Source organism: Protopterus annectens, chromosome 3.part0 (genome assembly GCF_019279795.1).
Source record: "Protopterus annectens isolate FY-2018-M chromosome 3.part0, PAN1.0, whole genome shotgun sequence".
Taxonomy (NCBI): domain Eukaryota; kingdom Metazoa; phylum Chordata; order Ceratodontiformes; family Protopteridae; genus Protopterus; species Protopterus annectens.
Genome location: NC_056731.1, coordinates 1,598,280,188 through 1,598,305,991, shown reverse-complemented (window position 1 = coordinate 1,598,305,991; position 25,804 = coordinate 1,598,280,188). Strand labels below are relative to the sequence as shown.

At 44.1% G+C, this 25,804-nt stretch overlaps 1 protein-coding gene across 1 annotated transcript in view; it reads left to right on the top strand.

Annotated features, from left to right (window-relative positions):
• Nucleotides 1-25,804, top strand: part of RPL30 (ribosomal protein L30) — a 97,745-nt gene that overhangs the window by 18,955 nt on the left and 52,986 nt on the right. Inside the window, exon 5 of the mRNA XM_044065633.1 lies at nucleotides 9,766-9,896. Coding sequence (XP_043921568.1) covers nucleotides 9,766-9,896 — 131 coding nt within the window. The remainder of the gene's footprint in view (nucleotides 1-9,765; nucleotides 9,897-25,804) is intronic.

The window sequence follows — 25,804 nt, the reverse complement described above, 5'->3', positions numbered from 1 at the left end:
GGGAATTTTTGTTTTTTTTCATCGCCTAAACATTCATATTCTGATTTTGAAGAAAGTTAGATTTTCTCCAGTAGACTTTTGTTGGGGTTTAGTGGGATCAAAATGAAATTCCCGTGGGTTAGCAACTTTATTATGATCTGTTGGATGTTCATAAATCTCCATTTGTTTCTGTTTTAGCTACTTTGTTTACTGAACAGTCAACTTCCTGCCCTTGGGAAGACTGATATGTTATACTTGGTGCCTCAGACTAGTTTTTTTTTGTTTTTTTTTTTTTTGTTTACTGTAAAGCGGACCCTGCAGTGGTTTTCTTATCCAAACTGTTGCTACTAGAGAAGTTACTAAAAACTAATTCCATTTACCTTGATAGGGATAGAAAAGCTTTTGACAAATTTGCCAAGAAATTTGATTTATTTTCTGCCACCTTAACGTTCAGAATTTTAAATTGCCCGGGTCACGGGTTACCTTTTATGGTCTCAAAAGACAAAAGGATTTTATTTTCACTGTTGTAGAAAATAGGTTGTGAATGGCTGTCTTGTATCTGCTTCTCCTGTCATTATATTTTAATGCATGGTTACAGTGCCTCTAGGACATCTGCCTCTTCAGACGTAGTCATGAGAAGATTTCTTTTGGTTGTGCTCTGCATCTTTCAGAAAATGTTAAAATTGAAATTATTCCCTGGGCTAGTTTTTGGTCATCCTGTAGCTGAGGTACTTGGGAGAGGTGAGGGTTAAATTGAAGAAGAGACCCAAGTCTTCTAACCTTCCTTTCCTAAGGGAATTGGGCTTTCAGCGTCATTTTCTTGTTCTGTATTTTCATGTAAACCTGCAGAAATCTCAATTTCCTCCTTATAGGGTAGCTTTCCTGTCAAGTCTGCTAGATTTTGCACAGGGAGCAGCTTTTCATCCAGACAAGTAGAGATTTTCCAACAGTTCCTTCCAAGTTTTTTAATCAAAGTAGTGTCTGCCTGGGAATTTCTCAGATTCTGGGGCAAGTGGCATCTGTTGTTATGGTTCTTCTGATAAGACTTCACGTAAGAAAATTCAGTGGTAAATCATGTCAGGCATAGGCACCTTTTGCCTCTTTAGGTTGCATTTCTGATGTTTTTGAGAAGGGAAGGTTCTGTGGTGGGTAAAACAGCTCTCTGAGCCTGCCACAGAAGTTGCTTCAAACCTTCAGTGGGGAGCTGCATCTAAATGGGTGAAAATGCATGGTCTGTGGAGCAGATTGTACGGACAAAAGCATGTGTGTTGTCAAAGATGGTCGTAATTCTTAAACCAGAAAGAGACGCCCGGTTCAGTTGCTTCCGATACACCTACATTGGTTTTAAACCATGTTTGTGCCTATTTTAGCTGGAAAGGTAGGGAAGTTGTTAGGTTCTGTTGTTCATCTTGATCAAACTATCAAAGAAGTCCCCCACTTAATCTAAAGATGTTAAGTTGTCTATCTCGCCTTCATTCTTGCTGGATGGGTTCGGAGCCGACCTCGGCTCCGACTCGGCCACTCTAAAAGCTCGAGAGTTGGTTCCACTGCTCGAGGCTCCCTTATATCCCACAATGCTAGGCGAGAGTTACCTCAGATCTCGCTTGCCGCCACAGCTTGAGGTTGGTTGCTTCTACCGTTCCTGGTGAGTGTTAGCTTTTTCTTAAAAGTTACTCTTTTTACCCCTTTTAAGTTAAATTCTTCTTAGATTAGTGTAGATTATAGAACTTTATCCCCGACCCTATATTTTTCCCTTTCTTCTAAAGAACCTTTGGTTCTTCCCTTGGGCCTTAGGCCTTCTCTTCCCTAAGGAGTGTTTGTGTTTACTATAATTTTGTACTTAAATTCCAGTATTACAAAAATTATTATATTTTCTGACAGGGTATAACTGGGTGTTTGAGTGTGTGTTTGTGTACACCTGTCAGTTAGGCTATGTCTAAAGAAGCAAAGGTCTCGATTCAAGAAGTGTGATGCGTGCTGTCAGAAAATGTCTCTGACAGACGCTCACACTTCTTGTGTCTATTGTCTGGGGCCTTTGCACCTGCAGGACTCCTGTGCTGTTTGCCATGGCTTCAGCCCCAGGGTCCTGCAGGAAAGAAAACAAGCTAATTCTGAGAGGCTTGTTGAAGCCAGAGGATTCCTGTCTGTCTCAACAGGGAAGCCCTCTAAGGCATCGAGGTCTTCGGCTCCGGCTTCTGAGCCGAGACCTCAGGTTGTTCAACCTTGCCTTTATCGGCTCCGGCTGGAGCCGATAAGACTCAGTCCACAGTTTCTGTGGCGGACGGAGCCGAGGTTATCGAGGTACCCGTGTCGGCTCCGACAAGATCTTCGGAGCCGACAACCAGAAAGAGGTCTAGGTCACCTTCTCTTGGCTCCGTTCATTCGGCTCCAGGATCTCCCTGCTGTCTGAACGGAGCCAAAGGTCTCATTCCTCTAGGTCATCGAGGCTCTCCGATCATGACCTTCAGAGGGTGGTGAGTCGACTACTTAAGTCCGAGGCACTAGCCCAGATGCTTCAGAGCCCGACTCATCAGTCGGTGCCGCCCCGTCCATCAACTCTTTCCTCCTTCGACTCTTTTGAGTTCGGAGCCGGTCGTCGGAACCGAGACTGTGGTCACGCCGGAGCCGAGACACTGTCTTCGCGCCGTCCGGCTCCGTTTTCTTCCTTGGAGGAATCTCGGCGCCGACTTCCTCGCCGGCTCCGAGGGGTGAGTGGCATCGACCCTTGTCCGACCCCCTCTTCCTCTCGGTGCCCGGCGCTGGTGAGTTCGGCTCGACATCGGCCTCGGAGCCATCACTGTCGGTGCCGAGGGGGTCCTTAGCTCCTCGGAGCGGGACCTCTGGCTCTGCCTGACAGGGGTGCATTCGAGGTCATGCGGAGTGTGTTAGAGCCTGGCTCTACTCCACAGTCGGCTCCGCCAGCCCTCCCTCTATGCTGCCTCAGGGTAAGTCGACTCACTCCCTCATCCCGGACCGCAGAGAGCCAGCTCCTCAGGAGCCCCTTTGGGATTTCATCCTCTTCCGAGGCCTCTCCTGATTTGGCAGAAGAGCCTCCTCGAAGAGGAAGTGCAAGAGGAAGCACATTGACTCACCTGAGTCTATCACGCCGGAGACAGGTCTGGATGATTCTGAGGGTTCCCCTGCCCCTTCTGAAGATGTCTCATTTGCAGACATTCTGGAGATCCTGAAACAGAGGGGAAATTGGCCAGCCCTCAACCCTTCGGAGGACGAATCTGTGTATCTTGAGGCGCTTGGCTCTCGTCCTTCCACCTCCTGGGTGTCCCCCTTCACCCCTCATGCAGGTGGTTGCGAAGAAGGCATGGACGGCTCCTGATTCAGTGGACCCCACTCCCAGGAGACCCTCCAAATCCATCACAGCTCCATCAGACAAGCAGTTTTTATCAAAAGGAGTTTCTGTGGATGCTATGGTGGTAGCTGCTGCCACAAAGAAGGAACTGGCTGATCCTTCAGTGCCTGTCCATCCACCTAACAAGGAATCTAGGTCCATGGATAGGTACGGAAGCGGATGTTCTCCTCAGCGACATTTACCATCGTTCGCTGAATTACCTGTGCCATTTCACTGCCTTCAAAGGGACTTGATCAAGGAAGCGAGTGAAATGTTAAAGGACCCTACAGCTGCGGGTTTCAAGAGAAATGAACACGCAGCTGGCTACCCTTAATTCCATATCCAACTCCTCCATGCCTCCTCTTATGCGGCCGATGGAGCGAGCAGAGCCGCAGGGACAGGGGTAGCCTTACGTAGGCACGCCTGGATGCGGCTATGCAACTTTGCGGAACCTTTCAAGACGTCTTTCACGAACTCCCCTTTTGATGGATCATCTCTCTTTGGTCCTCAAGTGAAAGAAACCCTGACTAGGCCTTACCCCAAAGGCCAGAAGGGTGGGAAGATGTGGTTCCGTAAACAATCTCAAGGGACTTCGCCTGACGCACAGTCGTTTTCCTACCAAAGGCAGAGGTGGGAATAACAATGGTAGACGTCGCCCTAGGGGCAGGGGGGGTCCGCAGAACCAGGGCAATCGGGAAGCCTTTCCTGACAAGCCCTTTCAGCATCCCTGAGGTGTTGCCCGACTGCCCATCTTCGAGGCAGTCGGGAAGATTGTCACTGTACCCAGAAGCCTGGCTATCCCTGACTCAAGACAAATGGGTACAGTCCATCATTTCCGAAGGCTATTCTATCCCCTTTCTTCGCTTTCCAAATCAGTCAAAAAATCCCTTCCAGATGTTCCACCGCCAAAGGGATATAGCAGCTTTGGAACTTTCAAAACTGCTTGCAAAAGAGCAATTCAGTCAGTGCCAGCAGACCAACAAGGATCCGGAATCTACTCAAGGTTCTTTTTAGTTCCAAAGAAAACAGGGACTGGAGACCGATTTTGGATCTCAGTGTCTTGAACAAATCAGTCAAGAAAACAAGATTTCGATGGTCACGCTGCAATCCATTCTTCCCTTTGGGCAAAGGAAACTGGATGTGCTCTATAGACCTTCGGGATGCGTACTATCACATAAAATGAACAGACGCTCCAGAAGATTCCTCCGCTTCAGGCTGGGAACCAGTCATTTTCAGTTCAGGGCCCTGCCCTTTGGTCTCACCACTGCCCCCCGGGTGTTTACCAAATGCATGGCAGTGGTAGCTTCTCACCTGAGACGACAAGGATTCCAGGTGTTTCCATATTTGGACGACTGGCTTCTCACAGCTCCCACCAAGCATCTCCTTTTGATGGCCAGAGATTATACTTTTCGCGTTTGTCAAACTGGGTATTTCAATAAATTGCGAAAAGTCTGTTTTGTCGCCTTGTCGTACTATTACCTACATAGGCGCAAATTTAGATACTATAAACATGTCTGCAACGCTAACGAACCAAAGGATATCAGACATTCACAAATTGGTGTCACTTCTTCTCAACAACAACAGAGCCAAAGCCAGGTTAGTTCTAAAGGTGTTGGGAATCATGGCAGCGCCATACCTCTCCTCCCATTGGCCAGATACCACATGCGGATCCTTCAGTGGATGCTTTTTCTCAATGGTCATACCAGGAACTTCCAATGTCTCACACCATTATGATCACGCGTGCAAAAGCATCTCATGTGGTGGATGTCTTCCCCAGCTCCTGTCGGAAGACCATTTGTTCCACCTCCTCCGGTTGCTACTCTGACAACGGATGCCTCCCTGATTGGGTGGGGGCATTATCAGGGCAGGACAGTCCAGGGCACATGGCAACCAAACGAATGCCACTTGCACATAAATGTTCTGGAGATGAGAGCAGTGCTTTTAGCGTTGCAAGCCCTTCAAGACTCTCTTCCCTTAGGAACGATTGCAATCCAGACAGACAACATGTCTGTAGTGTGGTACATCAACAAACAAGGCGGAACCAGATCATACCCCTGTGTCGAGAAGCACTCAGACTGTGGCAATGGGCGATTTCTTCTCAGCGTTTTCTGATAGCAACGCACATCCCGGAAGTCCAATCACATTGCGGACAAGTTGAGCAGAGCTATACTCATGCCTCACGAGTGGTCTCTGAAAGACTCTGTAGTGAGAGAGATATTTCTCAAGTGGGGTCAGCCTTGCTGCGATCTTTTGCTACTCCCCAAAACAGCTACTGCAGAGAATACTTCACTCTATTCCCTTTACCAGGCCAACCCAGCAGGGACGCTCTAGTCCAAGTTTGGCCCCGCGGACTTCTGTATGCATTTCCTCCTTTCCCTCTGATCTGTCAAGTAATACAGAAAGCTATCGCTCAGAAGGCCACATTGATCCTCATTGCTCCTTACTGGCCTCGACAAGTGTGGTTCCGGTTTCTACATCGCTTTCTCTTGAGCGACTGGAGTCTGGACCTAGTTCCAGATCTTTTGATCCACCAATCGGGTCAGTTTCATCGCCCTCCCTCTCTGAACCTCACTGCTTGGTTCCTCCAGTTCCAACCGTAGCCAGGCTTCCTCATTTATCTCACTCGGTTAGAGATATATTGATAGCTTCCCATAAATCTTCCACTGAAGATTTATTTGAGTAAGTGGAAACGCTTCTCATATTGGGCACAAGGAAAGGACATAGATCCTTTCACCGCTTCCATCCAACTAGTCCTTGATTTTCTTGCTGAACTCTTCCATGCAGGTTCATCTCCATCTACTCTTAAGGTTCAATTGGCAGCTATTTCTAATTTTCATGTGGGCATTTCTGAATCTGCCCTAATGTCCCACAAACTTTGCAAAGCCTTTTTGAAAGGAGTTTTTCTTCTCAGACGACCTATAAGAAATCCTCCTTCTCCTTGGGACCTAAATTTAGTTCTTGCTTCCTTGATTCTTTCCCCTTTCGAACCTGCAGCTTCATGTTCCTTGAAATTATTATCATGGAAAACTCTCTTTCTGGTGGCTATCACATCAGCTAGAAGAATTTCAGAACTTCAAGCACTCAGTTGTCGTTCTCCTTATCTTTTGTTCCATAAGGACAGAGTTTCCTTTGAACTAACCCGTCCTTTTGCCTAAGGTGGTTGCAACATCAAATCTAAACCAAAGCATTGACCTCCCTGTCTTTTTCCCAGAGTATTCAAATAGGTCTGAACAAAATTACACTGCCTGGATGTTCATCGTCAATTAAGGTACTACTTGGACAGGACGAAACAATTCAGAAAATCTGATCAGCTGTTTGTCTCCTATGCGGAAAGCAGAAAGGGACTCCAGTTTCAAAGGTATCATTATCCAGATGGCTAACATCTCTGATTACCCTTGTTTATGAGATTAGACACCAAAACTGCCTAATAAACCTAAAGCGCATTCCACCACAGCTTTTGCTACTTCGCTAGCGTTCCAAGCCAACACTGCCTATTGAGACCATTTGTGCAGCTGCTACTTGGGCTACTCCTCACACTTTTATTTCCCATTATAAGTTGGATTTAGCTTCTAGGCATAGAGCTAATTTTGGTTCCACTGTTCTCAGGAGTCTGTTCCGTTAGGCCACCCGGGACAAGGTGCTAGGGACGCGGTCCCATCCAGCAAGAATGAAGGCTAGATAGACAACTTAACATATAGAAGTTATGTTCTTACCATAACGCTCCATGTTGGTTGTCTTCTCGCCTTCTTCTTGCGTCCCACCTCCTTCCCCTGGCCTGGACAGACCTAGAGGAGTTGTGATCGTGACCTCTCTTTCTACCACCTCTTTCTTAGTCATATGCTATTATGCATATTTCTTGTTTCAGGATGTAGGTCACCCTTCTTTCTTCCTGTTGTTAGAGGTGGATTCTGTTTTACAGTTATACTGTTTCTGTTATAAGCTGGGGTTAGCTTACAAACGAGATCTGAGGTAACTCTCGCCTAGCATTGTGGGATATAAGGGGAGCCTCGAGCCGGTGGAACCAACTCTCGAGCTTTTAGAGTGGCCGAGTCGAACCCATCCAGCAAGAAGAAGGCGAGAAGAAGACAACTAACATGGAACGTTATGGTAAGAACATAACTTCTATTTTTATACAATGTTAGATGCTGACATGCACAGTAATCCATTAATGCTGTTAGGTCTAGACACCGAAAAGACAATCCATAGAGATTTTATGGTGTTTTTATTTGTACTCTAAATTTGTCTGGTTTCCAAATTAATTTCGTAAATTAATGGCTGCTTTGAGCTTACAGTAGCAAATTTCTAAAAATGGGTGGAATCTAAGGAAATGTACCTGGCATGGTGGTTGATGCATTACTTTGGTTTGCCCTGTTTTATTGAGCCTTTGGCCTACAGGCTTTCCATTTCATTGGAAAAATGGTACCAGTTGGGAGATTTTCACTGACATATGATCTCTTGTTTTGTTTAACAAATCTAGTAAATTCCTGTTTCCCTGAATTGGAGAAATGTGGCTGCTTGTCTGAATTTAAGCTAAGTAAATGTACTACTCAAACATTAACTGTTTTGTTCCCTTGTACAGGGGATAGCTGCAATTTTCAACCTTGCTTAATGAGGAGAAATGGCATCTTTGGGACTGAAACTTGAAAATGCTCTTAACAGTTGCAGGCAACTTACGGGGATATAACTGCTAACATGAAAAAATTTTCCAGAGATGAATAGGGCTGAAGCCGGACTTCAACAGCGTACAAACACTGAACTGCTGTACAGTTCCCAGTTGTATGCTGCCCAGTGTGTTCCACATGAGGGGAGAGAACACTGATGTGATGTGTACGTTGCCTTACCTTCTTGCTGGCTTGCTCTGATAGCCTGGGCATTAGTAGCTCTGCTCATTTTCACTATTCAGGCTTCATACATCTTGCTGGAACAAAACATAGCAGATAAGCTAAGCAGGAGTAGGACAGACCCAATGGAATCTGCATTGAGAACTGTGGGGAACACCTCAAGCAGAGCTGTTGTAACTGTCTGCTTCAATAGGAGGTAAAGAAATTCTGCTACAGGATTCCCTGCAAGAATGATGTAATCCCTTTCTCATGGACTGCATTTCCCCTTTTGCCCCGGGCAGCAGTTACCAAATGCAGTTTCTTTTTGCCATTCTCACCATAGCAATCCAGTTCCTGGAAGAGTTGTGGGCCATGGTTTCTGGGGCTTTCTAGAAAGGGGTGGGCACTAGAAGCGTTCTTGTGGAAGCATCTTGATACTCTGTACATATTTTTACAAAGTACTACAACTTTGTTTCCTTTCCCAGGTTCTAAACTCTTTGCTAGGACCATTTTACAGGGGTTCTTGGATTTTTTATTTACTACTACCTCCATCTTTTTTTTTTTTTTCGTTTCTAAGTTGTAGCAATCTATCTGACTTGGGCTGCAGCAATGATGTAATGTTGATCATGGTACAGTTGTGTAAGTAAACTTCAGTGTTGCAGTAGCTGTCCCCCTCCCTCCTCTGCCCCCTTTAGTTTGTGTATTGCTGTGTTCTATATAGTTACTCCTTGTTTTTTATGTTTCCTAGCATTTTCCTGTCAGGGCTATTGCCTCCATTCTTTCGATAAGAAAGCTGTGAAGCTTTTGGTCCTTTTAACTGCTTTTTATATGGCGCTGTGTTTGAGCTCCTGGCGGTTAATGTGCATGGAAGATGCCCTTTAGCTTTGATCAACAGGCCAGCTCATGTTTGGCAGGATGTAACTAGAATAGCTTGGGCTGCTTGCAGCAGTAATGTATGAGAAAATCTGTTGTTAAGGTTAGTTTACTTGCATAACTATATATTGTGCAGTTAACTAAGCCCATTGTTAAGACACTGGCTTTTTATAGGTTTCCATGATTACCATACACACTCGTATTGCGTGTACTTTTGTGTAATGATGGAAATGGAATTTGACATGTATCCACAGTATTGGATTTTATTTGAATTCTTTTCTCATCTGGTGCATATTGTGGAGTCTGTGCAAGAAGTTGGTATGACCATCTCTGAAAGTACGTTTTTGAGAAGTGCAACTTTGTCGTGGAGAATATTTGCAGAGATTCTAGTGGAGCTGTAGAAGCTTTCAATAAATATGTTGCTGTCTTTATTTTAGTGTAAATATTGTGCTTAACAGGCTTCTGAAAAAAGACCTTTCCATTCTAGAGAAGGAGTAGGCCTCTAAAAGCTGCACTGCTTTGCTGATACCCTTTCAGAATAGTCTTTATTGAAGACTCTTGCCCTTTGTTGCTATAGTAGGAGGCATTTAAGATGAGCTGTGTTGTGTGCTTTGTGGGCAGTGAATGAGAAAAAAGTAACCAATGTACCAGCTGGACTAAACTTTTGTTGGATTTGTGGCTTTATTGGAGTTACTGTGCTGTCTTTTTTTTTTCCCCCTTCAGTTTAATGCTTTTTGTTTTTCACAGAAAATCCGAGATAGAGTACTATGCCATGCTGGCCAAGACTGGTGTGCACCACTACAGCGGCAATAACATTGAATTGGGTACAGCATGCGGTAAATACTACAGAGTATGCACACTGGCAATCATTGATCCTGGTAGGTTATTTGTCACTTTCTCTTGTGAAATGGAAATGTGTGCATGTGTGTACCTTTTTTACCAATTTAGTAAGAATAGAAGTAATATACATGTATATGTACTTCTGCTTATTTGTGTATTTTCTTGCTAGCTGAGGGCCTTATTAAACCATTTCATTCATGACCAGACCACAAGCCAGCCAGCCAGCATATTCTTTTCTTAAGTAAGAGAAGACCAGAGTGCAACTTGCAAACTCATTCAAACATGCAAAGAACATTAAAGAATCCACCTAGGCAGTGACAGAAGGCCAGTACCCATACTCTCCCAAGATATGCTTCATCCTGTCCACGCTGAAACTAGCAGCTTAGAAGATAAGACTTTGTTACTCCTTTGGACACTTTTTTTGCTCCTGTGGATGTGCAAAAATTATAATGGAAGCTAAAAGGCTGAGTACAGGGCCATCGTATGTAGTGAAGTGGAAAAATTCTTTCTGGTGTCAAAGGAAGAGCCAGAACGCACATCAGGTGGATGAGCTGGTGGTTCGCCAATATCCTTTTGTGAGCTGTTCATTCAAGGTTAACTTGTGCCTACTTCAGGGTACATCTCCTTGCTACTTCTTCATCCCCCCCCCCGAAAACCATTCTTGCAGGGTGTACTCTGTGTGGTCTTCCATGTGGAAAGTGACCCCAGTTAGGGATCAGTGTTTCACGTTCTGAAAACTGGCCTTGCCATCTTCTGGATCAGTGGTTTCTGCAGCGCTGCTTACTTTGGAAACATTTTCCTTTTATGGTCTTCACCTGGGCTTGGAACTAGACATGACAAAGTGCCTTTCTTTGTGTGCCTTATGTTCAAATTGTCTAAAATAATAATCAGATGTGACACGATCTAGGTGTGCACAGAGAGTTGAGGATACTACTGAAAATCCTTCATAAATTCAGACCAAAAGCTTGTCCGCTTTGCAGAAAACCAAGGATGGTCAGTAATGAAACTGAGTGTCTAGCAAGTTACATTAAAATTTGCTCTGGGACCTTGTAGGAAAAAATGTCCTTCAGCTAAAGGTAGTCCAGCTACAGTGGCCTTCCTACAGTGTCTGTGATTTATTCTAGAAGTAACCACGTGCTTATCTCTTCTCACATCAAAACGCAGCATTTTGAATGTTGTATTAAGGTGAATTAGATTTGCCCTTGCTTGCTTTAAGGGGAACCCTGTTTTAATCCAGAGTTGAACCAACATCCTGTTAAATAGCAAAGCTTTTGGGGTATCCTTCAAGTTATGAATGAAATGAATCAGTGACCCACTAACAGCCATAGTGACTCGCTAACAACATAGTATGGGGTGTGTAGACAACTTTGTATAATTATAATTGTTTAAAGTGATTACTCCTGCAATTGCATCATCTTACCTCTGCTGTAGTAGGACCACAGGAGGTAGAATTAGGTACCATATATCACTTGCTGTCCTGGGCGGCCACGGTGGTGCAGCGTTTAGCGTTGCCGCCTCACAGCAAGAGGTTTTCCAGTTTGATTCTCGGCTGGGGTGCCTTCTGTGTGCAGTCTGCATGTCCTCCCTGTGGTCGCGTGTTTCTTTCCACATCTCAAAGACTTGCTGTATGTGGATTGGACACATTGGCCGTAGGCATGTGTGTGTGCATGTGACTTCCGTGGAAGGTTGGGCGTCGGGCTGGCAACTCGATACTGTAAAACTCCGCGGACAGGTGATCCGCTGTGGTGACCTCTAACCGGGAGAAGCCGAAAGAAGAAGATATCACTTACTCTTCTACTCTGCTTATTCAGGTTCTGTAAGGAGGGCTTGTATTCTCTGCTGCATGCTTCACAAGCTCAGGTAGATCAGACTGGCAGACCCTAATGTATGCATGGCTTTGCCTTGCTTGGGAGAGCAAGAGCTAAAGATGGTGTTAACATATGCCAGCTGTACACCAAGGAGATGTCACCCCAGAGTGGTAAGCAGCTCCGTCTGGATGGGTGTCTGACTTTGCAGCCACAGATATATATAAGTTGTGTAACTGCAACAGTGACCACACTTTCTAGTGTCTACGATTATGGTAAGCTGAATATACAACAGTACTTTCTTACTGATTACACAATTGCTTATGAATAGGGGCAGCAAGACTGACTGACTGGAATGAGTGGATGGATCTAATCCTGGACCTGTCAAGGAATGTCCCCATTGTACCTCAGAAATGATCACCATAGGGATGTAACAAGTTTCCCCTTTAGAATGTTCTGCACATCTAGCTCATCAGTGCTATAGGATTTGTAGACTTGTATTGTTGGCTTGAGAGCTTTCAGACATTTAAACATCCCTGACTTGTCATGGCATTTTAAGAGGGCAACCTGGGTAATTACTTTTTTACTACCTCTGTTCTTTATTGCCTCCTAATTAAGTCATTCATTAGCTTTGCAGTGTTTTGGTTACTGAAGGTCTATAAATTGGCAGTCTTCGTAAAAGTAGTGCAGTGGTTTTGTTTCAAACTGCGGGTTTAGTTTTTCTGATGTTTATTGTGCATACATCGGCTGTTTCTTGTCTGTCAAATTCCTACTGTAAAACACATGAAAATTAAGTTGCAGGATGTTTCTTTTGGTAGTCCTGCTTCTTTATCAGATTCTGTAACAGAAGTTAACTCATGAGACTAAAGTAAAAGGATTTGGGTGAAGGTTTCTCAAAACCTGTTTGGTTTTTAGAACCACTTGCTTTGTGGGCTGACTTGTTCCAGTGGTACCATTCCTTCTCTGGATATTGTAGCAGAGATTTGTTCACTTAATGACATGGCTGAAGTTTGCTCAAGTTCTCCTCCTCTAACCACAACCTTTATTTTTCAGGGTGATTCTAAGGGAGCTTTTGACAGTTTAGGGCATCCAGTTCCATTCAGCAGTGAAGGTTAAAATTCGTGACCCCCATCTTATGCTTTGAATCTTTTAGTTAATGGTTCCAGGGAATGCTGAGTCTTGCTCCCATTTTTTTCTATTTCATTTTTTTTTCCTGTTCTAGTTGGTGTATTTCTGATTTGTATTTTTCCATAGGTTCATAGGTAGATACTAGGCTATCTGCCCTAGGGCATTTACAAGTCTAGCCAGAGTGTGTGTGGCTTTCGCCACTCTTTTAGATTAGATGACTGTGCCCCAGTATAGTAGGTCACAGAAGATAGCCCATTAAGGTTAAGTGCCCCTGTCTAGCAGTGACACAGAGGAGATCCCAGGGGTAAATCTACGGTCTCCCATCCAATCGTCAAGATTCTTCTTGGAGCCTCATTGAGGGGCTCTGCCTAACATGGATTGGGATTTTGTTCCAGAGTGAGGGGAGCCTCTGGGATATGAATCTGTCTCCAGCATGTCCTATTTATTTCTGTGCTGAGGTTTGTCACTGGAGCGTGTAGCTCTAAGGGATTTGGATTTCCTGAGGTGGAGCATGTCCATTAATTCTGGGTTGGACATGGCTTTATACGTCAGGCACAGATCATCTCTGAGTAGGCGGTAAGCAACTGAGTAGAGCTGGAGTTTGTCTAACTGCATAGGGCATCTGCTCGAGTCCCTTAATCCTCTTGGTGAGGTACTTTTGGGGTCTTTCTAGTTGTTGCAGGTGTCTGGTAAGGTACATCCCAAATGGGGCATTGTATTCAATTATGGGCCTGATGAGTAGAGGGGCACAATGACCTCTCGATCTAGATGTGAACCCTTTCATGATGAGGTGGGCTATATAGAAGGTCCTTCTAACCACTTTGGCAATGTGACTGTCAAAGGAAAGATTAATATCTACTTGGGTCTCCAGATCTCTAATTACTACTTCCGTACTTAATGGATTACCACCTATGTGGTAATTTGTGGACACTTTGTTTTTCTCAAAGGGGATGACTCTGCACTTTTTGGCATTTAGCTTCAGGCCATGGCTCTGGCACCAGTTATCGGTCTCTGTGAGACCATTTTGGAGGATGCTTGTGTCAGTGGGCGAGTCGATCATGGCCCCCAGTTTGCAGTAGTCTGTGAACTTGGTCAGCCAAAGTCCTCCTGTGTTAGCCTGTGCCTCAGAGAAATATATACCGAACAAGAGAGGTCCCAGGACTGAGCCTTGTGGGACACCACTTGTAACTGGTTTAGAGTCTGACATGACACCTGCAATTCTGACCATGTGGGTTCTATCCCTAAGCCAGTTTGCAACCCATCTTGTGACATAGGGGTTGATATTTAAGCTGGTGAGCTTGTTTATGATGCCCGAGTGGGGTATTGTGCCGAAGGCTTTTGCGAGGTCAAGGTAGGCTGTGTGGACTACCTTCCCTTCATCTATGGCCTTGGTGACTGTTTCAAAGAAGTCGACCAGGTTCAAGAGGCAAGATCTGCCCTTAAAGCCGAATTGGGTAGGATCCAGTGTTTGGAGGTTCCCAATGTCTTTGTTTATGAGTTCCATGATGATACGCTCCATAGCTCTGCAGACCAGACTAGTCAGGCTTATAGGGCGATAGTTACCGGGGTCCGTTGTGGCACCACCTTTATGGAGTGGGACCACTGTTGCTGTACGCCATTCTTTGGGTACATATCCTGTTGTAAGGCTGAGACTGAACAGTGACTTTAAGTGAGGGTTCAGTTCTTCTTGGAGCTCATGTAAAACTCAGCCCGGGACACCGTCCGGTCCCATAGATGCTGTGTTTTTTACTTTGGAGAGGGCAGCTCTCACCTGTGCATTTGATGTCAGGGGGGCTTCACTTTTGTTGGGATAGTCATTTGCACGTTTGGGGGGGAAGGGGGAGGTTTGCACTGAACCTGTCTGCCAGGATGTTGGCAGTGTCTGTGGGTTCAGTGTATGTTTTGTCATTTTGCACTAACTCGGAGCAAATCTGGGAGTTTCCACCCAAGTTCCTGACATAACTAAAGAAGGCCTTATGATTATCTTTAGCGTCTTGTGCAATTTTTCTTTCGAAGCTGGCCTTGGATGCTTCTATGAGGGATCGTAGTTTCTTGCTAGTACTGATCAGAGTTGCCTTCACTTTTTGGGATTTTGCTCTCTCCTGTAGTAACTTCCTCCTTCTGTTGTATAGCCTATTTATGGCTGGGGTCCACCAGACAGGTCTCCTGCCTTTGGAGAAGTGTGTCTTGGTTTTGTTTGGGATAGCACGATCCATGCTTTCCTGTAAGTATCCATAGAATTCATTTGTAAGGGATTTTGCGGTTTGGGTCGTAATTTCCACTGGCCCGGGGGCTTTGTAGGATTCCATCTCAGTTCTGAGAAGTGTGAAGTTTGCTTTCGAGAAGTTTTTGACTGTGGTTTCCATTGCTGGGGGTGGGGACGGGATATGGACATCCATAGTGATTAATTTATGGTCAGATTTTGCTAAAGAAGGGTAAACCTCGGGTATAGAACATAGAGTACCCATGTTGGTGATAATCTGGTCCAATATGTTTTCCCCTCTTGTGGGAGTGGTGGCCAGTTGTTCCATAGCATTTGAGTTTATAAATTCTAGGAACCGTTGGGCGAGGGTGTTGGGGCTTGTGTAGTGCTCCCAGTCTATGTTTGGGTAGTTGAAGTCACCCAATATAATGGTGTTTGGAGAGACCTTCATATTCTCCAGTGTGTTCAGGAAACCTGAGTGGGTTTCTGAGTTTGGGAGGGTGGTCTGTAGCAAGCTACAAACTGGAAGGCAGTTTTGCCCACTGTTAGTTGCACATGGATGGTCTCGGATGCTTCTTGCAGTGCCACTAACCTGGCAATGTTACAACTGCCTTATGTACACAGACCACCCTCTCCTCTTCCAAACAAGCTCAAATATATGCGAGAGATGCAACTACATAGCTAAACTGGAGGCTAAACTCTCTCAACATAGTACTGGCGCTGTCAGTCTGGAGGAGAAGGTAATCTCACACACCACAAATCCAGTCTCACATAGACCTATTGCAACAGCAAACCAAACGCACAAAAAAGGGTAAACCTCTGGTATAGAACATAGAGTACCCATGTTGGTGATGAGCTGGTCCAGTATGTTTTCCCCTCTTGTGGGAGTGGTGGCCAGTTGTTCCATAGCATTTGAGTTTATAAATTCTAGGAACCGTTGGGCGAGGGTGTTGGGGCTTGTGTAGTGCTCCCAGTCTGTTTGGGTAGTTGAAGTCACCCAATATAATGGTGTTTGGAGAGACCTTCATATTCTCCAGTGTGTTCAGGAAACCTGAGTGGGGTTCCTGAGTTTGGGAGGGTGGTCTGTAGCAAGCTACAAACTGGAAGGTATGGGTATCTTTGAATATGGATACTCCCCCCTCCTCTTGTGGTTCGGTCCGAGTTTTGCGGCCAAAAAGCGTGGTATGAGGTATAACCTGGTAGTGCTTGGGGTGCTCTCGGGAGCCTTGAACCAGGTTTCTGTTACTGCACAGATATCGATATTCTCCATACTGAGGAGAGCCTCGAGTGTGTGCATCTTGAGGTTTAGACTTCTGGCGTTGAGCAGCATTACCCTTAGTTTCTTTTTCCTTGTGTTGTCTAAGGAGGTGGGTTTGTCTTTTGAGCCTTGCCTAAAAAAGGCACTATGGGGGTGGCAAGAGCCTTTGCCAGTATTTGAAAACCCAGAGGTGACAGGTGCAAGCCGTCCCTAGCGAAGCAGCGTGGCTTGTCGAGCATGTCATCCCAGGCTGACAGAAACTGGATCCCTTTGAGTGACACCAATACTTTAGCCAATTGTTGAAATTGATCATTTTGTCTTTATACTGTGGTATCATTCTTGGTGAGGGTAAGATGCTACTCAAGGTCAGGGTCATACCAGCCTGGGCTACATGATCAGAGAGCTCCTCTCTCTCTCTCTCTCTCATGTAATCCAGGGAGGTACGTCTCAGGTCATTCACACCAGCATGGAAAATGACGGAGTCATATTTGTACTTGCTTTGTAGTGACCTGAGTGCTTATGTGGCGGATCCTGGCACCCGACAGGCAGCTTACAGTGACCTTCTCCTTGTTCAGCCTGGTGAGGGACGTCGGTGTGTCTGACAATAGTCACCTATTACAAGTGTATTTGGTGTGTTTAGCCTTAAGGGCTGTGACTGTGTGGCACACTGACTTTGTAGACTATGTGATACGTGGGTATTATTGTGGGGTAGCGGTTGCTTGGATGTCTGCTTTGGTGGTCTCTGTTGCTTGGGCAGATTTTTAGTTAGAGCCTCCGAGTATGTTTTTGTGTGTTTGGTTTGCTGTTGCAATAGGTCTATGTGAGAATGGATTTGTGGTGTGTGAGATTACCTTCTCCTCCAGACTGACAGCGCCAGTACTATGTTGAGAGAGTTTAGCCTCCAGTTTAGCTATATAGTTGCATCTCTCGCATATATTTGAGCTTGTTTGGAAGAGGAGAGGGTGGTCTGTGTACATAAGGCAGTTGTAACATTGCCTCAAGATTCCCATATTCACCAGTTGGACTGGAGAGTAAACCCGAAACTGACTTGGACATGCCAGAATAGTATGAGGAACCTTATGACTTTATCAAAAAGGACCAATAGGGAGCCAGGTACTTAAAGGGAGTATAAGAGGGTGCAGCGCTTAGTTTTAGTGCTTACTTATAAGATACTTATACGAGCTACTGCTGGGCTTTAGAAAGAAAATGCTTACGTTGAGATTTAGAACAGTTCTAAGGGAAAAAGTGAAGAGCAGACTTTGTGGAGCCGAGAATAGTTTAAACCCGATTTTAGCGGTGCTGCCTGATGCGCAAAAGCGGGATTTAAGAGAGAGATAAAGGAGTTTGGAATTGACCCAAAAATGGCCAATAAAACTACAGTTTCTAGGCAGTAACCACTCCCACAGGGGCAGGCTGTTCAGTGTCTACCACTGCCACTGATGAACACAGAGACTTCCTTTTAGCCCAAGCAAGCAATGGCCTCTAAGAAACTTACAAACAGTTCAGAACAGCAAATCTGTAGCTGAACTTTTTTAAAATGCAGAAAGTGGGGAAAAAGCAAGATTTTTTTTGTCTTCCCTTGTGCTTGTGGCATTTCCAAAGCTCTCCGCCATCATATTCTAAAAAAAAAAAAAAAAAACCAAAGTTGATTGTCAGAGCTGGTCTCTTATGAAAATCCAGCAAAACATCTCCAGATTCAAACTTTCATGTGGTTTTATCAAAACTGAAACCACTTTAGATATTCTGTGTTACAACCTCCCAAGTGTAAAATAAAAGGTATGCTTTCAAGTAAGTTTGTGTTTATTCTGTGTAAACTGCAAGTAGTCCAGGATTGAAGTAGACTGTTAAAAAGCTGCCTGTCTAACCCCATTTAGTCTAAGCTTTTGTGGTCCACAGGACCATTTGTTCCAAGGGGCAAAACTTTAAAAGACCAGGTAAATGTAAAACTGTATGGCTACAAGTGACTTGTACCAATACTAGTAGCAAAAAAATAACTCTGCTGAAGCTTTGTCGTTGACCCTGATGAGATAATAAGCAAATTGCTAAATATTCGTTGACCCTGATGAGATAAGCAAATTGCTAAATATTCGAGTGTGTGTGTGTGTGTGTGTGTGTGTGTGTGTGAGTGTGAGTGAGTGTGAGTGAGAGTGTGAGTGAGAGTGTGAGTGAGAGTGTGAGTGAGTGTGTGAGTGAGAGTGTGTGAGAGAGAGTGTGAGTGAGTGTGAGTGTGTGAGTGTGTGAGTGTGTGAGTGAGTGTGGAGTGTGAGTGAGTGTGGAGTGTGAGTGAGTGTGGAGTGTGTGAGTGAGTGTGGAGTGTGTGAGTGAGTGTGGAGTGTGTGAGTGAGTGTGGAGTGTGAGTGAGTGTGTGAGTGAGTGTGTGAGAGTGTGTGAGTGTGTGAGTGAGAGTGTGTGAGTGTGAGTGTGTGAGTGTGTGAGTGAGAGTGTGAGTGAGAGTGTGGTGAGTGAAGGTGTGAGTGAGTGAGTGTGTGAGTGAGTGTGGTGAGGTGTGTGAGTGAGAGTGGTGTGTGTGAGTGTGAGTGTGACATCCACATCCAAATTTAGGAAGGAGTCAAGTCACCAACAATAGGTCTGTATGGACATTAATTAAAAAAAAAAAAAACGCTACCTATTGGATGCTTGCTTTTCCGTACTTGCCAACTGCATTCCAGTTCTGCATTCTTGGTAGAAATAACAGTATCAGTCACATGTGCAACCTCTCTGCAAATTATGTAATAAAAACTAGAATGTGGAAATCCCTGTACTGCAGGTGTTGGCATCCAGCGGTATTTTCTTAAAAGTGTAGGTTTTTCTGGCAGAGGTCTCGTACATTTTGTGGACATCTTACATGAGTTTTCCCTAGATTTTCTGATTTCCTTCCTAATTTCAAATATATGCTAAAAAGGAGTCGCTGTTCCTCTTGATTGATCGTTTTTGAATTAACGTAGGACACCTTGGTAAAATATATACCACTTGGTGACAATCAGCTTCAAATAGGAAGCTTGCAACATTGTATGTTACTCAGCTGTCTGTGATTTTAGATCCAAATGTTGTTCTGTCCTTCCTAAAACTTGCCAACTTGGCATTTGGGGAGAAAAAATGGTTGGTTACATTGAGGAAATAATGACTACGTGTAACTATATTGACTTAGTTTACTTGAAAATGCATACTTATGTATTCTGTCTCTATTTCAGGTTAATGGTACAAATACCACAACGGGGAGACAAAGGCCAAAAATAGGGACAGTTTTTAAATATTGCTCCTATATGCCTAGAAAGTTGTTAGAATAACAGGTTTTGCATTATTGTGTATTTTCTGAAGGATATGAAGTCTGAAACTGAAATGTCTGTCATTTAATATTTACTGACTTCAATCATCAATGATTAGTCAGAAAACCACAAATTTTATAAGGAGCAGACGAAAATATGAGGTAAAAATCTGGACAGCGGAGTGGTATGAAAGGCAGCAGTATAAGAAACACTAGGCAGTCATTGTCCAAATGGAATCTGTGCTCTGTTAATATAATTGTGGAATTTCCTGCCATTGGATCTCAACACGATATTCACTGGCAGATTTAACATTGTTTTCTGCAGAGTATGACCCTTGTCGAATACCATTCATAGTGAATTGGTACAGCAGACTTGGCACCAACCACTGAATGTTGTATTTTATCAATGGTGTCTGCTGACTTTGTTTTATTTGACATGTGTCCTATTGAATTTTAAAAATGTACGGTATTCACTAACTTAGTACTTCTGGCAGAAAGCACACTTCAACCAGGTCCCATGGAAATGGTGGGTTTTTGTGTAGTGCGAAAATGGGTGTTCCACATTTTGACTGTTTGCTAGGGTCTGTGCTCCACATTGGCCTCTTAAGAGGTTGAGACCTATGGTGTCCTTTATCATTCTGTTGCAATTGTTTGATATGATGCTTTGAGTTGTGCTGTTTGCAGAACTACTACGATAAAAAGTTGTGGTGATTGCTTAAGCTGGCAACATTTTGTTTCATATTTGTAACTGTGGATTTTAGATGGTTCCAAGGTTCTTTCAAAGGTCTCTGGTAGAAATTAGTTTTAGTAAATCTAGGGTCATTCATCTTCTATAATTTTTTTAAGAAAGATTGTCAAAGATAGTATAGGTTTATGGGTAAATATTGGGCTGAAATATTAGGCTAGCTGCCCTTATGGACTATTTTAAGCCTAGCCAATTTCCTTTTTGGTGCTTGAGTTAATGTATCCTGTTTTGTTATTGGATTGCCCTTATCCATACCATTGTCTAATTGTGTATTACTCCTAGTAAGAATAACTAGAATCATCCCATGCATGGAGTAAAGCATTTATGAACTGCTTCTGCCCATTAGTAGTACTGGGGCATTCCTGGGATACATTTTCTGATGCCCATATATAGATTCAAGTAGTGCGTGAATATGGATAGAGTGAGCTTTGCTTTACTTGGATGGGGAGTCTGTTAACAGCAGCAGTATCCTCTTTGAGATGTACCCAATACGTGCTACAGATACGTACCCAAGGAGTATATTACTCAGTGGTTTGTCTAATGGGGGCTGAGGAACGGGGGGGGGCAGTGTCCCCTAGATCTAGGCGCAGTCTCTTGCTATGTAGTTAAGTGTTGCGGTGCAGTAGTTTGTGTGTGTTAATTTTAATGCTTATACTACACAACTAATGCGGGCAGTTTTTCAGGCTCAGCTTAGGGATAAAAGCAATCAATCAATATTGGTGTAGTCTAGCAAAAGAAATGCATTATAGGAAGTTTTCTATATAATGCTAGATTGGTTGTGTTTGCTTTTGAAGTGCTTCGATCTAGTGTGTGATTGGTGTGAGTTCCTTTGCTAACAGCTATCCCCCTGAGTTTTGTGATTTGATTTTTACAATACAATTTGTGCTGATATGCTTGGGCTGTGTGTAGGTTGAACTCTTCTTCACTAGGAGCCAAAGGCAGGATGCAAGAACCTGTAAGATATCGGCCAAGTATCCACTTTCTGAACTCTGCCTGTGGTAGCCTCGTTATCAGATTTTTTTTAAAATGTGATTGGTGCATGTTTACACACACTGCACTTGCCTGATATTTACAGTTTCTCTGAATGCACTGTAAAATGCTTGGTTTTTTAGTTAGATGAAGCATACACTATACTGAAAGCATTTACAGATGATAGTGGTCTGTTTTCTACAGAGCTATCTGTGACTGTCAGGATTTGTAGAGAACGCATTGTTTTGAGTTTTTATTAACTGTTTAAAGCTTATTAAATACCATTAAATAAAACTACAGCCAAATTCTTGCTGCACTAGTAAGCATTTGTCATGCTGCTGTCTGGTAACTTTGTTATAGGTTCATAGCCTAGTACTTGCCTATCTGCCCAAGGGCATTTATAAGCCTAGCCAGAATGTGTTGGCTTTCGCCACCCCCTTAGATTAGTTCCCTGTGCCTCTGTCCAGCAGAGCCATTAGTTTCCTGCGCCACTGTCCAGCAGAGTCACTGCAGTGATCCGCGTGGTAAATTTTGTTTCCCATCCACCCGTCAAGGTTTCTAGTGTTAGTGAGGGGCTCTGGCTGATGTATATTGGAATCCTGTTCCAAAGCATGGGGAGTCTCTGGGACAGGAATCTATCACTCCAGCATGTCCTATTTATCGTTGTGGTGAGGTTTATATCTCTAGAGCGTGTGGCTCTCTGGGATTTTTTTTTTTTTTTCATTTTTAGATGGAGCATGTCCATCAGTTCTGGGTTGGACATAGCCTTGTATGTCGGGCAGATATCACCTCTGAGTAAGCGGTATGCAACAGAGTACAGCTGTAGTTTCTTGAGTCAGGCTGCATAGGGCATCTGTTTGAGGCCAGTAATCCTCTGGTGAGGTACTTTTTGTGGTCTTTCCAGCTGTTGCGGGTGTCTTGTAAGGTACATCCCAAATGGGCTTTGTATTCTGTGATGGGTCCGAGTGATGAGTAGAGAGGCACAGTAATCTCTTGTTCTAGATGCGAACCCTTTTATGATTAGGTGGGCCACATAGAAGGATTTTCTAACCACCTTGGCAATATGATTATCAAAGGAGAGATTACTATCTACTTGGGTCCCCAGATCCCTTATTACATTTTCTGTATTTAGGGGGCTACCACCCATGTGGTAGTTCGCGAGTACTTTATTTTTTTCCAAAGGGGATGACTGCACTTTTTGGCATTTAGCTTGAGGCTATGATTTTGACACAAGGTATCCTTCTCAGTGAGACCCTTCTGGAGCGGGTCTGTATTAGCCAGAGAATCAATTATGGCCCCTAGTTTGCAGTCGTTTGTGAACTTGGTCAGCCATAGTCCTCCTATGCTTGCCTGTACCTCTGAGAAGTATATACTGAACAGGAGGGGTCCTAGGACTGAGCCCTGGGGGACGCCACTTGTAACCGGTTTAGAGTCTGATGTAGAGCCTGCAACTCTCACCATGTGGGTTCTTTCCAAGAGCCATTTGGCAACCCATCTCGTGACATAGGGGTTTATGTTCAAGCTGGTGAGCTTGTCTATAATACTAGAATGGGGAATGTGTCAAAAGCCTTTGCGAGGTCTAGGAAGGTTGTGTGGGACCTACTTTCCCTCGTCTAATGCCTTGGTAACTGTCTCGAAGTCCACCAGGTTTAGGAGGCATGATCTGCCCTTAACAAAGCCAAACTGAGTAGGGTCCAATGTTTGGAGGTTCCCAATGTCTCTGTTAATTTACTGAATTCCATGATGATGCGCTCCATAGCCTTGCAGACCAGGCTAGTCAGGCTTATAGAGCGATAGCTCCCGGGGTCCGTTGTGGCTCCACCTTTGTGGAGTGGGATAACTGTTGCTATGCGCCACTCTGTGGGTACGTAGCCTGTAGAGAGGCTGAATTTGAACAGTATGTTTAGGTGAGGGGTTAGTTCATCTTGGAGCTCTTGTAAGACACAGCTTGGGACACCGTCCGGTCCCTTTGAAGCTGTGTTTTTGGCTTTGGATAGAGCTGTTTTAACCTGTCTGTGATTGACGGGGCCCTACATTCTTTTATGGTTATGGGCCCTTTAGGGGGTGAGGGGGGTGAAGTTTGCATTAAACCTGTCTGCCAGAATGGTGGCAATATCGGTCGGTTCAGTGTATTTTGTTGCTTTCTGCACTAACTTGGAATTTTCAGTCTGTATACATCCTGTGCACTTCAGAGGGCATTTGTAACCCTTTTATCCAGTAGGAAAGTTCCGAGATGTGTTATCAGTCTCCCCACCATTACATTTCTATGTTCCTATATCTGTGTACAGCTGTCTTTGCACTGCTTGTAGCAAGTTCTTTTTATTAAGTGAGACTCTAATGCCTCTTAAACCTCAGAATAAAGCCTTTCCATTGCAGATTACAAAATGCACACACAAAAAGGTGAAATTCAAGACTCGCCAGTTTGTCTGGTTTCTGGAAAGCTGAAAGTCCACAATATAAAAGCTGAGGCAGAATAGATGGACCAGTTTGTTACGCTGGGGCAGCTTAAAAAATGCTTCCCTTTATCCCCTTTCCTGTCCAGGAACACAGTGCATTGAATATGTAGTTGAAAGCATGCACTGGCCTGAAAAGGTGGCTTTAGCAAGAGGGTTCTTTTGAAACAACCAAGCTTTAAAAGTCCTATCTGGTGCCCCAAACGTATACAAGAAGTGCATCATTAACTCGGCATGGCCTGAATATTGACCACTTAACTGCACTTTGTAAAACTACGACTTGTCGGGTGAGTGCTTTAGACATGGATGGTTTGGGGTACAGCCATTACCTGAGGTTTGTAATCCACACTTGCTGTTGCTGCTTTAAGTCTTCTTTTGGGATCCCACCAGACTAGAAAGGCAAAGGCAAGCCTTTGGGCAAAATGGTGTAGCCCAGTTCTTTTGTAAGCATTCTTGATTCTGCCAACAGTTTCCCAAAACTATGAAGTGTCTGGGGAAGGGGTTTGACTGTGGTAGATGGGCAGTTCATAATGTCATCAAAACATGCACTATAGTGCCACAGCAAGTTGCTTACTTCCAGACATCCAGTGGGGGTACCATCTTTAGGTCACTGGGAAGATGTGAGAAATGTCCATTAACTGCCAGCCACCCATGTTGCAGTGTCAGCGGTCTGAGAATGCTGAATGATGTGATTGCTGAGCCCCCTCAAAGAATGACTAAGTCTGCTGACTAAGGCAGTTACAAAGGAGAGGAGAAAGCATGCCATGAAACGTGGTGATGTGATGCTGTTGATGGTTCTGGTAAGTGTGCAGCTTATACATGGTATATGGAGGCTTAAAGGATCCAGCTTCTGCTAGAGGATGTCTGGTGCTGTCAAGTGCTTGATTTTTATTTAAGATCATTTGGGGTCTTTTGTGAATTTGATCTTTTCCAAATGTCTGTCTTAATGAATAGCCTTTTGGCTGATTCAGTACTTTAAAAAACGATGGCTATGTCCTTGTCCTAATCCAGACTAACTCTAACCATCACTCATGTGCACATGGAGGACTTCTGCCTACATTTGTTTCTTAACTTATAAATCCTATGATCTCCATGGATCTGCTACCAGGTTAGCCTACTAGGCATTCAGTACCCTATCATTCTTAAAAACAGTTTAGAATTTTCCATTGGAGTAAAAATGTAATAATTTCTGTTTTTGTGTTTTACATCTGTGTAAAAATCCTTTTTTTATTTTGTGTTTTAAAACTGTAAAAATGTAACAGTTTGTGTTTTTTGGAGTTTTTCTCCCCGGGTCTCTGCTGAAACTGGACATGTATCCAGTCGGACTATCCCGGTAAACAAATGTAAAAAAATAAATACATTTTGTATGGGCAGTCTCTGTGCTGGATGCCAAACAAGGAGCATAAAAGTGTCTTGCTTACTGTTCCAGGTAACACACAGAATTTGTCCTGTTTTTCACCCAGGTTTATTTCTGTTGGAGTAGGGGGTCCCCATTGAAGTGCATTTGGTGGTTCCATAGCAAGAGAATTACGTAGCTGTCTTCATGTACAGATACTAATCCTGCATACTGTCAGTAGCAGCTAGGTCCAGTCTCACATAATGGAAGCCAACATTTTGCTGTGTTGGTCTGTGGCATAGAGAAGTGGAACTCTGACTGCGACAACACAAGTTCATTAGTGGCTTGGGTGCTGGAGGGGTTGGGGAGTGGGATGATCAGCCTAATGTGTTTTCTGTTTCCTAGGGAGGGGTGGTTTCTGCTTGCAAATGGGACAGGAGTGTGTGCGTAATTTTGAGTGCCATGCTTTTTTTTTTTTTTTTTTTTTTTGCATGGAGGAAGGGGCATGAGCTGTCATGGGCATTGATGCTTGTGATGTCATGCATGCTCTGCTCTAGTTAAAATTGCTTCATCCCTGTACATTTATAAAATTCTCTTGTCATGTGATGCCCAGCACTCTCCCTTTTTAAGGGTGTACGGTGTTATCCACCTTGAAAAGCTGTTAAGGCCATTCTCCTCTTGAGAGAGGGAGAGAGCATGCCTGTGTCTAGGATTATGACAGGATTTTGTCTTATCCTCATAAGAGGCTGGTGAAAGGGGAGTTAACAGAATAATGGGGACATGG